Below are 15,849 nucleotides of genomic sequence, written 5' to 3'. Positions count from 1 at the left end.
GTGGGAGGTGGGGACAACCTTCAACCCACTGTAGTTATTCTAGTTCCTTTGCCTTTCCATACAAATAATAGAATAATCTTGTCTAACTACAAAAACAAAATCTTGCTGGGAGCTTTGACAGAAATTGTATTAAACTTATATATCAATTGGGGAGAACTGATATCTTTACTATGTAGGGTCTTCTAATCAATGAGCACAAACTGCCTCTGTTTACTTAGATCTTTGATTTCTTTCATCAGCATTTTGTATTTTTAGTATATAAGTCCTATACATGTTTTGTTAGATTTACATGTAAGTATTGCATTTTTAAGTGATTGTACATTTTAAATGTACATAAGCTTAATTTCAGCTTCCAGGTATTGATTGTTAGTATACAGAAATACAGTGATTTTTTTGTATATTGATCTTGTATCCTGTAGCCTTGCTGAAGTCACCTATCAGTTCCAGGAGCTGTGGTCAGACTGGGTCATTTCTATTGTTCTATCTTCAAGTTCTCTGATTATTTTCTCATTTGTCTTCTCTGCTGTTGAACCCATCCATTGAGTTTTTTGTTTGTTTTGGTTTGGGTTTTTTGGCATGCTGCATGGCTGTGGGATCTCAGTTTCCTGACCAGCGATTGAACCCAGGCCACAGCAGTGAAAGTCCAGAATCCTAACCACTAGGCAACCAGGGAACTCCCTCCATTGAGTTTTTAATTTTAGTTATTTATGATTTTAGTTCTAAAATTTTCATTTGGTTCTTCTTTATATCTTCTATTGCTTTGCTGAGACTTTTCTTTTTCATTTATTTCAAGTGGGTTTTTAATTGCTTGCTGAGCATTTTTATAATGGTTCTTTTACACTTGTCAGAAGATCCTATCATCTATTTCATCTTGCTATTAGCATCTGGTGATTGTCTTTTCTTATTCAATTTGAGATCTTTTCCTGGTTCTTAGTACAAGTGCTTTTCTTAATTGAAACCTGGACACTTGGGCATTGTTATGAGACTCTGGACCTTAGTTAAATATTTGTTGGAGGTGGCCTCTTCTGAGAAGACTCTGATTAGGGAAAGTAGGGTGCCAGAACATTACTGCTAGGTGGGAGTGGAAATCCAGGTTCTCCACTTGGCTTTCTCTGACACCACCATGTTGAAAGTTGGAGCCTCTCATCACAGCCCACAAAGAGTCTAGGCTCTTCACTCAGTCTTTGTTGGTGAGGGTAGGGGTGGAGCCACAGTTTTTCTGCAATTGGCTGGAGTAAAATCGTCATCGTCTAAAAGTTTTATCTGTTTCTAGGTTACCCCTTTATGGATCCTTTAGCTAGAGAAAGCAGGCTTTTCTTGGATCTTTTTCTGTCTGCATCTGTTGGTGTTTGTGGATTGCCAGCTTCTCCAGTATCCAGTCTGGATGTATGAGGCAAAACAAAACAAAACACAAACAAACCAAGGAACTTATCACTGTGCTGTTTCTCAGGTGTCAATGTCCTTAGCTGACCTACCTTCTCTCTGCCTTTCAAAGTCTTGTGTTTGTTTATATGTAATACCCAAGTTGTATTTAGTGGATGGAACAGAGAAAAGTATGTCTTCTCCATCTTCTCTCATGTGGAAGTCTCTGACTTATATTTTTAAAAAGATCTCCCTTGATACCATGTTAAAATTAGATTATAGAGAAGCAATGGAGGAAACAGTGAGATGGGTTAGGAGGCTATTGTAATTTTCCAGGTGAGAAATGATGATGGTTCTGGCCAAGGTGGTAGCAGTGGAGATGGTGAAAAGTGGTCAGATTTTGGAAATACTTTGAAGGAAAGCCAGTGGGATTTGCCTACAGCTTGGATATGGGGTGTGAAAGAGGTGAATCAAGGACTACCTAAGGTTTTTGGCTTGAGCAACTGAAAGGATGAAGTTGCCATCTACTAATATGAGGGAGACTAGGAGAGAAACAGTTTTGAAGAGGGAAGATCAGGTGTTACATTTTGGATATATTTCCAAGTGAAAATGTTGAGTTGGCAGTTGTATATTACCTTCCCCCTCTTTCCCACCTATTTATTCCTTCTGCAACTCCAATTACTCCTTGTGAGACCTTCTCATTCTGTCCTCCATATATCCTAGCCTCTTTTTTCTCTCTTTAACTCTATGTTGCTATCTGCTGAGTAATTTCCAAAGATCTGTGTTCCAATTAAATGATCTCTTCAACAGTATCTAATCTGTTTAACTCATTCACTGAGTTTTAATTTTCAATTATGCATTTTTCATTTCTAGAAGTCAGCTTTAGTTCTTTTTTCAAATCTGCCCACTCTTTTTTAAAATAGTGTTTTTTTCTTTTATGTTTTTTATTTCTTCTTTTATGTTCTTAATCAAATTTAACATAATTAACTATTAGATTCTTCAATTATCTGAAGTTCATAAAGGTTTAATCCTACTGTTTGTTGTTTGATGACTATTGCTTATTGTGGATTATATTATTCACATTCAACTGGGTTTTATCTATGAAATTCCTGTTCAGCCTGGCTTGCAAGCATGTTCATACTGAGGTTTGGTGTTTGCTTCTGTCAGATTCCCCAGAGAAATCAGGTTTTCTGTCAATTTTACAAGTTGTAGGTTCTCAGCCCATGTAAGTAGTATGGGCTTGAACCACAAAGACATGTGAAGCTCAGTTACACGGTTAAGAAAAAGTTGTCCCCTATCCAAACCCCAGGCCAAGACAGACAAGCTGCCTCATTTTGTCCTTATGCCAGTAGGAAGGCTATTTTCTCATCCTTTCCCTTGAGGGTATAGCTCTTTAAGGAACTCTTCATCTCAAGGGCTCATCTCTTATCTCTTTTGTGTTAAGACACAATCTCCTGGGTGCTACTCAATATATTTCTTGAACTGGGTAATGATTACAGGGATGTGTTCACTTTATGACAATTCCTTAATCTGTACATTTTGAATTTGTGCCCTTCTATTTATGTATATTATACTTATTATACTTCAATTTAAAATTATATAAAAATCTAAAAACATTTTAAAACCCTCAGCATGTCAGTTCTCTCTAAATTGGTCTACAGATTCAATGCAATTTCTTTCAAAATAACAGCAAGGTACGTGTAGGCATAGAAAAGCTTATTCTAAAATTTATATGAAAAGGCACAGGCCGTAGAATAGCTCAACCATTTTGAAAAAGAAGAATGGAGTGGGAGGAATAACTCTATTTGACATTAAGGGTTACTATATAGCTACAATCAAAACAGTGTGGTATTGATGGAAGTATAGAAGCATAAGATTAATGGGACAGACTAGAGATTACAGAAATAGACCCACACAAGTATGGCTACCTGATTTTTGACAAAGGGACAAAAGCAATTCAACAGAGACAGTTTTTTCAACAAGTGACGTTGGTACAATTGAACACTTCATAGGCAAAAAAAGAACCTTGACCTAAACTTCTTACAGGATACAAAAAGTATCTCAAAATGGATCATAGATCTAAATGTAAAACATAAAACTTTTAGAAGGTAACATAGGAGAAAATTTTCATGACCTAGGGTTAGTCAAATAACTCTTAAACATGACGATCCATAAAATAAATAAAATTGGAATTTATCAAAATTAAACACTGTTGCTCAGAAAAAGATACTGATAAGAGAATACAAAGACAAGCTACAGACTGGGAGGAAATATTTGCAAATCACATATCCAACAAAGAATTTGTATCCTACATATATGAAAAGCTCTCAAAGCTCAATAGCAAGAAAACAAACAACCCAACAAAAAAATATCAAAAGACTTCAACAGGCACTTCACCAAAGAGAATGTATAAGATGACAAATAAGCACAAATGGAAGCACTGTGTTGTGTGCAGCCATCTGTTTTTTTAAAAAAATTAATCCCAAACTCCCAGCCCTTCCCTCCCCTACCTCACTCCCTCTTGGCAACCACAAGTTCTCTATGTCTGTGAGTCTGTGTGTGTGTGGGGGGGGTATTTTAAAATAAATTTATTTATTTATTTTTGGCTGCATTGGGTCTTCGTCACTGTGCGTGGGCTTTCTCTAGTTGCAGAGCATGGGCTCTATGCATGCAGGCTTCAGTAGTTGTGGCACACAGGCTCAGTAGTTGTGGCTCGAGGGCTCTAGAGCAGTGGCTCAGTAGTCATGGCACACAGGCTCAGTTGCTCCGCAGCATTGGGATCTTCCTGGATCAGGGCTTGAACCCGTGTCTCCTGCATTGGCAGGCAGATTCTTAACCACTGTGCCACCAGGGAAGCCCTGTGAGTCCTTCTGTTTTGTAGATGGGTTCATTTGTGCCATATTTTAGATTCCACATATAAATGATATCATATGGTATTTGTCTTTCTCTTTCTTAGTATGATAATCTCTAGGTCCATCCATGTTGCTGCAAATGGCATTATTTCATTCTTTTTTATGGATGAGTAGTATTTCATTGTATATATGTACCACATCTTCTTTATCCATTCATCTGTCAATGCACATTTAGGTTGTTTCTATGTCTTGGTTACTGTGAATAGTGCTGCTATGAACATAGGGGTGTATGTATCTTTTTGAATTATAGTTTTGTCCAGGTATATGCCCAGGAGTGGGATTGCTGGGTCATATGGTAACTCTCTTTTTAGCTTTTTAAGGAACATCCATACTGTTCTCCATAGTGGCTGCACCAATTTACATTCCCAACAACAGTGTAGGAGGGTTCCCTTTTCTCCACACCTTCTCCAGCATTTGTGATTTGTAGACATTTTAATGATGGCCATTCTGACCACTGTGAGGTGGTATCTCATTGTATTCTTGATTTCTCTATTTCTCTAATAATTAGTGATGTTGAGCATATTTTCATGTGCATACTCGCCATCTGTATGTCTTCTTTGGAGAAGTGTCTATTAAGGTCTTCTGCCCATTTCTCAATTGGGTTGTTTTTTGTTGTTGTTTAAAATTTTATTTTTGGCTATGTTGGGTCTTCGTTGTTGCATGTGGGCTTTCTCTAGTTGCAGCGAGTGGGGGCTACTCTTCATTGTGGTGCATGGGCTTCTCATTGCGGTAGCTCCTCTTGTTGCAGAGCACAGGCTCCAGGTGTGTGGGCTTCAGTAGTTGTGGCACGTGGGCTCAGTAGTTGTGGCTCATGGGCTGTAGAGTGCAGGCTCAGTAGTTGTAGCACATTGGCTTAGTTACCCCACAGCATGTGGGATCTTCCCGGATCAGGGCTCAAACCCATGTCCCTGCCTTGGCAGGTGGATTCTTAACCACTGTGCCACCAGGGAAGTCTCTAGTTGTTTGGTTTTGTTGTTGTTGTTGAGTTGTATGAGCTGTTTGTATATTTTGGAGATTAAGCCCTTGTCTGTCGTATCATTTGCAAATATTTTCTCCCATTCTGTAGGTTGTCCTTTTGGGTTTTTGTTTGTTTGTTTGTTTTTTTATGTTTTCTTTTGCTGTTGTGTGCAGCCATCTTTTAACCATGAAGAAATATCCTGAAGACAAAGCTAACACATATGAAAGCTCTGATTAAACTGTGCCTAAAATCCACATACTTTTAGGCTTTTCAATTACACAAGCCAATGTCCCATGCTTGATTTGCATTTTCTGTTACTTGCAACTTAAAATATCTTTGTGTCTACCACACATATTATCAAAGTCAACATCATTCAAGATTTAAGTCCTTTCATCTCCAGGTAAATATTCACGGCTCCTAAATGCTCTTCCTCCCATTTTCCTTTGAGCTCCTCCAGTCCCTCCTAAGAGTCTGAGCCACTTGCCTTATCTCTCCCCTCTCCCCCCACCTACACACACTCCAAACCCTTGTGGAACTTCTGTGTTGTTTTATCTCACCTTCCACTCTTTCCTGTGTTATAGCACTGACCCTGGTACAATGCAACATTCAACATCTGTCACATGGAATTGTGACCGTGTTTCTCTCTGTCTCCCCCACAAGATTGTTAGTTCCTGAGGGCCCGGCAGTCCCTTGACTGAACTCCTCTCTGCCTCACCATTTCATGTATTGACCCAAAAAGATGAGGCTCAGGAGGGGTAGAGGAAGGAGGTTGAAAGGCATCCATCCATCCAAGCTTGTTTACTAATGCTTGTGTATACCCCATGGCTACCTGCCTTCATGGCTTTGCTGAAAAGGGAAGCCACCCAGACTCTCCTCCTGGATCATCTAATTTCAAATGCTACCCTTTCAAACTCAAGGCCTACTGTGGCAGGGAGAAGGGCTGTGATTGGGAAGAGACATGTGGGAACTTTCTGGGTGGATGGTAATATTCTGTGTCTTGATAAGGGTTTGAGTTACACAGGTATATACATTTATCAAAACATGAAATTATACTCTTAAAGTATGTGAAAGTTGTATTCACTGTGTGAATATTTTAGCTAAAAATGAATCACAAACATATATTGAACTCGTTTATGGCATCCATGCAGAAATGTTTAAGAGAATGGGTTACAGGTATCAAATTTTGAAATGCATAAAAAATAAGATGGGTTGATGGATAGGGGGAAGAATAGATATATTTGACAAAGCAAGTGTAGTAAAACACTGATTTTAGAATCTAGATGGTAAATATATGGGTATTCACTGTATAATTTACTTTGAATTTCTGAATGCTTGAAAATGTTCATAGTAAAATATCAGGGAAATAAAAAAGGGAGATGTGGGTTAACATCTCTAGTATCTTCATAGCCACTGCCCTGGTTTAGACCTCACTGCATCTTAATTGGAATCTTGCAACCACCCTCACACTGGCCTCCACAATAACCTGCTTTTGTCTCTCCCCACCCCAAGGATCGCCAGAAAGAACGTTCTGAAACATAAACCGGACCTTCATGATTGTGTTCCTGCCAACCTCTTCAGCTTCATCCCCCAACATTTGCCATCTCACCCCAGGCTGTACACCAACTCAACTCAAAGTCTTGTAGTTCCACCCACAAACCAGGCTGCTTTGAACTTCTACTTTTGCTTATGCTGTTCCTTTTGCTTGTAATGCTCTATTCCAACTCATCCTTCTGCCTTCCCTTGCCTGGTGAATTGTCGTTCAATAGTCAACTCAGGTGTTGTTTCTTCCTAGAAGACTTTCCTGCTGGGTGCTGATATAATTCCTCCCAACAATACTATGAGGTAGGAATTATATCTTCATGATAGATGATGAAACTGAGTCAAGGAAACATGAAGTAGCCAGCTCAATATCCCATAGGTGGCAGAGTTGGAATTGAGTCATTGGTTTTCTCAGCTCCCAGATACATCCTCCTTCCACCACAGCCCATTGTCTCCAGGTTGGGCCAGGTTTGAAAAGCCTTGAAACCCAGAGGTGTAATAAGCAGTGGGAAGCCATGGATGTTTTTATGCAGGAAGAGATGATGAAGAGAGAACTTTGGGGAGATAACCCTGAAAGGCTGTGTATGATAGAATGGAATGGAATGTGATGGAGGCTTGCTGGACTCCTGACAAGGAAAATATAAAATGGGTATTGTATCTCTCTTATCACATTCATTGGTGAGTGCTGGCATTTTGTTGTGGTCCTATCGGAAAGGAGAGCTTTCTTGAGAGTTAAAAAGCTGAAAATGGGGATAGAGGGGTGCAACTTCTATCACTTGGGTTGTATAAGTGGCTGACTCCATGGTTCTGCCTCCTGGAAATGGCCTGGAATATCCACCCTTTATGAGATGTAGAAGTCAAGAAAAGGTCAGAATCGACTGCAGAGTTGGGTGAAGACTTCCTTAGGGAAGTGGCATTTGATGGGGCATTAGAAGATGGTGCCCTCCCCATCGCTCTTTCAGTAACTTCCTCACTCATCTCCCTATCTTCATCTCTCTCCCTCTTAATCCACTCCTATGACTGGCAAGGGGATCTTTTTAAAAAGTAAGTTGAAAAAAAAAAAAAGTTGGATCATGCCATTTTCTGCTTAAACCCCTTTAATGATTCTCTGTCATTCATGGGATACAGCTATGTCTTTTGACAAACATCAAATTACATATCCCCCATTATTTGAGGTTTTAAAATAAATATTGTGCCTAAAACTAATCAATTTGGATCATATGCCTTCTCAAACTATACATTCCTTCTTGGAGACTCTGCATATGTTCCCCCAGATGAAAGTTACAGCTGCAGTTATACTAAATTGCCTGTCCTCTATATGCACATGGATTTTTTTTTGCCTCCACTTCTGTTTTTATTCATGCTATTGCCTTGGTTTGGAATACTCTTCCCACTGTTCTCTGCCTGACTGGCTAATTAATTTTCATTCTTCAGCTCAAACACCACCCCTGACAGGGAGCCTTGTCTGAACTCCCAGCTTCCCTGGGACAGATTCCCTGACCAGCATCCTGTGCTCATCTCTATCATCACATTGTACCACACGGTGCTCTTCTCCTCCACTCAGCTTACTGGAGACAAATACCATTTCAGTCAACTGGGTGTGAATAGGATCCTGATGGAAAGGGAGCAGCCTGTGTACTTGAGGCAGGGAACACAATACAGGCAAGCAGAAGTGTGTGTGATGTGTACTCAGGAAAGTTCAGGGCTAGAGGATTCAGTATGCGAATTAACAGCATCCAGAAAGTTTAGGAGTGACCATGCATTAGAGGGCTCCATAGGTGAGATCATTCCATCTGATATCAAGACAATCTCCCCCAAATTACTTGGTTAATCATTGAGAAGGCAGGCTCTTAGTGACAAGTCCTGTGCACTTTCCCACTCCATATTGGAAAGAGAGAAGACTGAAGTTGGGTGTTCTTGTTCTCCTTCCATTTTTTAGACAGAAGCCTCTCATCTGCTGGTACCTCCTACCTAGATGAGGAGTAAGGTGACCAAGACTCTAGCTTATCCTCTAACCTGAGGCTGGTGACAGTGCTTTGGCCCCTTACTGAAAAGGGTGGGGTGGGAGTTGGTGACAGAGAACCCATCCCACTATTCCTGCAAGGACTCTAAAATCCCTCCTCTCTTCCCTGTTGCCTCTCTACCAGGAGACACAGTTCTCCATTCCCCAGACAAGAATCCTCTGTCCAAATCCTGCCCAATACCAAGATTCATATTGGGAGAGCTGGAGGAGGTCATTTAGTCAGTAGGTGCCAAACCCAGCCAGCCTCACCCCAGAGCCTACAGAAGCAAAATCTCCAGGATGAAGAAATCCTGATTGGGTTCAAACTTCTTTTACAGTGACCCTCAGACAGTAAGCAGTCTGCCATCGGTCACAGAAAGTCCAGGTGGTGGTAAATTTGGAACTGAGGTTTCTGACATCACCCCAAGGGCTCTCCTCAGGACACAACTCTCAATGCTACAACTCTCAATGTCTTGCACACAAGTGCTCAACAAACTTCCGTTGGGTCATTGAGCTGCTGAAGATTTTCTAACATGATGAGAGGAAAGAACATGAATTTTGGCATCAGGGAGATCCTGTTGTGGAAGGCCAGGGGCAAGCTTCAGTCTCCTTCACTGTAAAATAGGGCTAGTGACTATCTCCTGGGGTTGTGAGAATTAAATGACATATCCTAGGTAAAATCCCTACTCCAACGCCTGGCACAGAAAAGGCACTTAAACGGTAGTGGTTATCAGTGAGAGGTGCTAGAACAGAGTAATAAGAACACAGACTGTGGAACCAGGTTGGCTCCACAACGTACGATGTGTGATGCCAGAAGTTTCCTTTGCCTGTTTCCTCATCAGTAGCATGAGGATATTGGTGACGATGAAATGAATCAATATACATAAGAACACTAAGAGTAGTATCTGGCACAAGGAAATGAGCATGATATGCTAGCTCTAATAATTATAACCCTTGCACTGGCCCTAAACACAGTAATCAAGTTCAGCTTGGAGAAACATGTCAGAGAGAGAGAGAGAGAGAGAAGGGGAAGAAAAAGTAAAACCTCACAATTTCACATTCACAGAAAGAGCATACAGGTATAGCCAGTAAAAACAGCCCATGGAAGCCATGGAAAGCCTTCCCAACAAACTTGTCAGGCCCCTTTGAATTGTTGCACCCCTTTCTTTTCTGCTCACTATACTTTTGACTGTTTTTGGTGTATGAATTGTGTCTCTTGTGAGGGCAGGGATCCTGTCCCCTCCCCACCTCAGGCATAAGGCTGTGCACTAGGGAAGAGGTGAGTTGATGAGAGAGACAAAATGTAAAGAGAAGGCAGTACTCCTGGACCCCAACACCCCACCACTCCCACCACCACCAAAAAAAAAGAATGCTGAGCAAAGTAATTGCCAAGATAAATCACTTTTATCTCTATAGGAAAGGGAGGATCTAAAAAAAATATATAAATTACATTAGTAACACAACGTAAGAAAAAAACAGGGAAAAAAAACCAACAAAGAAGTCTGTATGATGCTATTCTAACCTGTTTATAAAAAGGCCCTGCATCAGAAATTCACAATCCTACCCACTTCTAAAAATATATTTAGACATGTACAGAAGCGGTGGGCTTGTTTTTAAATTGCTTTTTTGTAAAAATATATTAAAGGTGAATAGAAATCCTCTCTCCCTGCCCCCTATCCAAGCCCCAGCTCTGTGCTGGGGATTGGAGACCAGAGGTAACTCTCTCATCATGTTCTAAACCTTGGTTACAACCTCTCCCAACCCCTCCCCAACTCACTTCACTTAGAACCTGAAACATTAAAAAAAAAAAGCACACTAGCCTCTTTGGAAAAGCGTAAATCTGAGGGTAAACTTGCTTTTCATTTAAGCACAAAACAACAAACAGCCAGCTCTGAGAGCCCAACTAAATTAAACAGAAACCCAGTCAAATGGAGGTTGGGTTTCAGCTCCACAAAACTTTTAAGAAACAGAAGGGAAAGAGGCCTGGAACCAGGGGGGATGTGCTAGCAATTAGCTGCCTTTGAAAGATCAGGGGAGAGGGGTGTTAATGGGCAGAAGGGCTGGGGTCCTGGTCTTGGTTACAGCAGTCAGGGCCTAGTCAGGCAGTTGCCTACACAGGGACACAGGCTGCCCTCCTTCCCTCCCCTCACTACCCTCTGTTGCTCTGAAATACCCAAGAAAAGCAAAGCTGGGCAGAAACAGAGGGGAGGGGAGTGGGAACCTCATGTGCTAAGGGGGAGGTAGCCAGGCTTTTTTGCCTTTGGTGTGAATAGATGGAGGACTGCTTGGCCCCTGGGGCCCCCAAGATAGGAAAAGGAAATGGGGCTAAGGGACTCCTGATTCCAAGGAAGGAGAGTAGATGTCGGGCTGTGGAGAAAAGAAAAACTGGAGACACGAAGATGACCAGGGAAGCCTCACATATTCCCTGTGGCCTGCACGGTAGCTGTTAAGTTCCCCAGAAGCACTGGGAAAACTGAGGTGAAGTTAAAGTGTGGGGGGGTAGAAGACCATGAAGCACTCCACTTGGGTAGTGCCGAAATGGAGAGAGGGAGACATTCTCCATCCGGTCCAGGTCACCAGAGAGGCAAAGACAGGTGGAGGTGGAGGGAGCTGGGAGAGGGTGAGGGAGGGGGTGGGCACTGTCTGGACAATAGAAACATTCACAAAGGGAAGAGGGGTTGGGAGGTTCAGATGATCTGCTCCTTTACAGGTGGGCATCTCTGCTCCTAGGCTCGGGCTCCCCCCACATCAGCACTCTGCTTGAGTGTCCACCTGACATCTGGGAGTGTAAAGGTCCAGGAGTGAAGATGTGAGTTCAGAAGTCTTCTTCAGACCAAGACCTCAAGGTGGGGAGAGAAGCAGGGAGGCTCCTGATGGAGAACCTGGGGTGAGCTGTCCTGCCACATCCTCTCCAGAAGGTCCAGGCTGTGCTCTGTGGTACTGAAGGGATCAGGCCGTAGAGCAAGGGTTATCTGCTTCAGTGGCAGATGCTTTCAAGGCGTTTGGGAGATGGTTTTTGCCTCCTGGGGCCCAGCCAAAGCTATGTGAATAATGTTCTGCAGGACCTCCAACTCTAGGCAAATCCCTGGAGCTCACCCTGGGAGAGGTGGCTTTGTCTGTAGCCACCCAAAAGTAGCTTCCTCCAATGGGCTACAAAGTCTCAGTCAAAGTCTTGGATGTTGGTCCTCTCCCCACCTTGAGAAGTGACAGGAATCTCTCTTCTTCCCAAGGATGAATGAAGTCAGCCCATGGCCTTTCTAGGCCACTCTGGAAATGGCCCACGGTGGGGCAATAAGAAGACTCTGGGCCCTCCTCTTTATTTCCATGAAGCATTTGGCAAGAGGGGTAGAGGCCAGAGCCTTCTCCCAGGAACGAGTCTTGAGTGGGACACATCCATTGGGCTAAGAGGACAAAGGAGAATGGGCAGAGGTGGGCAGGTTTCTGGAGACAGGGCTGGAGCTGCAGAAAGTGTTGAGCACTGGGCCTCCCACTTCATGACCAGGGAAATACCGAGGGGCCCAGGCTCTCCTCATGCCTCTCCTCGTCCTGCTTTCCAGCTTTAAGTGGGGATGACAGTAAAGGGCATACAAAGCTGGTGAAAGGGAAATGGATTGGGGCAGCAGAAAAGAGGGCTCTAGTCAGCTGGAAACCTCTCCCATTTACTGGCTACTCAGAGATATGGAAAAGGAAGGCAGGATGCTCCAGTAGAAGTGGGGAAGGGAGTTGAGGGAGTAGGTGAAGGGGCCCATGGGAGAGTCCGTGCCTTTGGTCAGTTCCAAGAAAGCAGGACAATGCGCCTCAGCACCTTGTCTGGGGCAGGTAGGATCCAGGCGTGCCCCGAGAATTGACAATGGAGAAGGCAATGGGGGTGAAGGGGTGAGGGGCAGGAAACAAAGGGGATCACAGAAGCAGTTTGCCATTTCTGTGAATTTTCAGGATACGGCCGAGTCTCTGCTTTGCTGTAGCCAGGCCCTTTTTGGGACGCTTTCCTGTGGGGGAAGGGAGAGGTAAGCAAAGGATATGGCAAGGGTGCCAGCAGCAGCTCCAGCACCAACTGTCCTTGGGCCACCCCCCTCCTCTGTTCCTCTGCCCACACAGTCTCCCCATCCTTATGCCTGGCTCCAGGACCATCTTGGGCCAAGAGGCCCTCCTTAACTACTCCCATCCAACACCACATGCTTTGGCTCTTCCTCCTATGACCTCCTGCAGTGGCTACAGACTCCCTGGTTATTCTGTCTGGTTACTTTTCCCCACTGATTTCTTTGGTCCCAATCATTTTCCTTCCTAACTTCTGCAAGGTGATTATGTCTCTCCATTTTCTTATCCTGCCCACCAGGATTGAACAAGTGCCTGGTTAGTGATTATAGCTCAGTGTCCCTGAAGTTGCTACTCCCAGGGCCTTGTTTCATTAGAAACCCCCATCCTCATCATCCCAATGCCGCACCAATCTCATAACCCTTGAGCTGCGTACTCTAGGGACTGGGCTTTCAGAGCCAAAGTGAGGAAAAGGAAGGCTTGAGCCCTCCGTGCTTCCTCTTTCCCCACATCAAATCACCTCCCATGTCCCATGTGACCTGCTCCATATTTGATCAATTTATCCCCTCCTTCATTCCCTCTCCCAGAGCCCTAGCCTCTCTTCACTGCAGCCTGGACTTGTGTATGTGCCTCCTCCCTAGACTTCCCACCTTCAACCCACCCTCCACTCTGGCCCACTGGAAGGATCTTTCCAAACCCACATCTGAGTTTGTCTCTGCTTAACACCAGTCAATGTCTCTTCATGGCCTATGAGGTCAAGTCCAAGTATCTTAGGTTGCCCATCAGTGTCCCTCCCAGGTGTTCTCATTTACCAGAATGCTTAAGGGTTTGAAGCCAGTGACCCTAAGATCCTTCTCAGTTCTACAACCATATGGCAGTCATACCTGGTCCCGCTTGATTGCTCTGGGAGCCAACTGAAGGGCGCCGCTGGGTCAAGAAGACACCAGGGGCCATGGGTGTGGTGCTGCGGTTTGCCTGGGTCATGCCAAAGGCATTGGGACGAGCAGTATACTCATGGTCAGCAAGACTTCCTGAGAGGGCCTCTTGTTTAGGCTCAGGGGGAGGCAGGGGCGAGGAGGAGGTGAGAAGTTGGGGTGTAGTGGCCAGAGTTGGGGCTGGTACTGCCACGCTGAGATTAGGCTCTTGAGGGCGAGGCTGTTCTACCTCCTTCAACAAAGGCTTCTTCTTGATATATTTCTTCTTTTGGGCCTTCTGTAGCTCCTGAAACACAAGCCAAATGGGAGGGGAGAATTTAGGAGTGAAGAAAAGAGAAGAAAATTTCCCAGAAGGGAATCTAGACGGTGGTCAGTGTGGTTCTGCAACCTGCCCCTACTCCAAGCTTAGCTTGGATATATGTATACACAACACACAGGCCTTCCAATACCTCAGGTCCTCTGGTACCATCCATTCTTAAGTCAACACTGCTACTAATCAGTACAGTGGCAACAGAAGGGTATATGAGTTCAGAGACTTGGGTTTTGGTCCTAGAATTGCCACTTATGAGGTGAACCACGGACATGACTAATAATAATAGCTAAATTTACACCAGCAGCTGAGGCACTTTATATGCTTGACCTCATTTACTCCTTGGAACAGCCCTGAGAAGGAAAATCCCTCAGTTTACAGATGAGAAAACTGAGGCACAGGGATATTAAGTAACTTGAGCCCAAAGCCTCACAGCTGAACAGTTGGTTGGGTTCAGGATTCAACTAGGTCTATCTGAACAGCCACCCTGCACAATTCTCAAAATGGGACATCTGCGAGTGAAAGAGTAGCAGCTTTGGAAAGAGATAAACTTGGGTTCAAATCTAGGCTTGTGCTCCCTAAGTTGGATGACCTTGGTCAAGTTACTAACCCTTCTGAAATTCAATTGCCTCATCTGTAAAATGGGCAAAACAATAGATGATTTTCAGGGTTGCTGGAAAGATTAAATAATGACATAAAACACATAGCACATAGTAGGTACTCAACAAATGGGAAACTATTATTCTATCTTCATCTCTTACAATGGTTTCTCTTCTTCTTGCTGGTCTTTTCTTTTAATAGAGGACAGTCTTCCAGGTCACTGGATCTTAAAATCTCAGTTTTGGATGGGAGGGATGAATAAGGAGTTGTGTCACTCCTCACAATATCTTGGATTTCATCCATCCATTGCTCTATGAATATACTATCCACTGTGTAGTGGGTACCTTTATAGTGGGCACCTGGACGCCTGAGAACCTGGAAAGGTGGTGCTGAGAGCATGTGAACGACTTCACCTTCTGAAATGCCTTCTGAAATGCTACACAGCCACAGAGACCAACTCAGTGATTACATTTCTTTGCCTTCTCTTGGCAACACAGGACTACTCCTGCCTTTGGAAGATCTGACAGGCTGTGACTACCTTAGGAATTTTTGTGGGATGAGAATAATAATATTAGTAATATATGCCAGGCACTGTTCTATAATTTAACTCATTTAATACTCCTATGAAGCATGTGGAAAAAAAGAATTATAATTCCATTTTTATGAGAAGAAACTGGCACAGAGAGGTTAAGTCACTTTCCTAAGGTTATAGGAATAGTAAGTGGCCAAGCTGAGATTCAGACCCAAGCCATCTGTCTTCAGTGTCTCTTTTCTCAGCCAAAATGCTTGTTACTCCATCCATACCAAGAACTGCATTTCTGCCCCCATTTCTCTCATCTGAATCCAGAAATTATCTCTTCATACCTAGATCACATAGTTTAAAATTTTCTACCTTTGCTGCCAATCTCCTTTTCATATACTTGATCCAGATCCCCCCACAGAAGACTAGACTACCTTATAACAGGGCCACTTTCACCTTATCTCAAAAGGCCATCAGCAAGTCCCCACCCAAGTTCAGACTCCCTGGCCTGACATTTATAGTCATCCATCGTCTGGCCACTTATACCTAGCCAACCTGTAGTGATAATGATGGAAAGCTAATGTGTCTATAGTACTTACCATGTGGCAAGTGCTGTTCTCAGAGCTTTTACATATATTACCTCATCTAATCCTCAGACAGAGTCTACGAGAAAACT

At 43.3% G+C, this 15,849-nt stretch overlaps 1 protein-coding gene across 5 annotated transcripts in view; it reads right to left on the bottom strand.

Annotated features, from left to right (window-relative positions):
- Nucleotides 1–12,411: 12,411 nt before the first annotated feature.
- PHF8 (PHD finger protein 8) overlaps nt 12,412–15,849 on the bottom strand; it is a 99,973-nt gene continuing 96,535 nt past the window's right edge. For all 5 annotated transcript variants that reach the window (XM_067023087.1, XM_059049745.2, XM_059049747.2 and 2 more), the window contains 2 exons: nt 13,693–14,029; nt 12,412–12,762 (listed from right to left, as the gene is read on the bottom strand). In XM_067023087.1, the coding sequence (XP_066879188.1) occupies nt 12,674–12,762; nt 13,693–14,029 (426 nt within the window). In that variant the 3' untranslated portion in view covers nt 12,412–12,673. The remainder of the gene's footprint in view (nt 12,763–13,692; nt 14,030–15,849) is intronic.

Source organism: Kogia breviceps, chromosome X (genome assembly GCF_026419965.1).
Source record: "Kogia breviceps isolate mKogBre1 chromosome X, mKogBre1 haplotype 1, whole genome shotgun sequence".
In the NCBI taxonomy this organism is placed as follows: Eukaryota; Metazoa; Chordata; class Mammalia; order Artiodactyla; family Physeteridae; genus Kogia; species Kogia breviceps.
The sequence above is the reverse complement of the archived record's forward strand: the minus strand, read 5'-3'. Positions and strand labels throughout refer to the sequence as shown.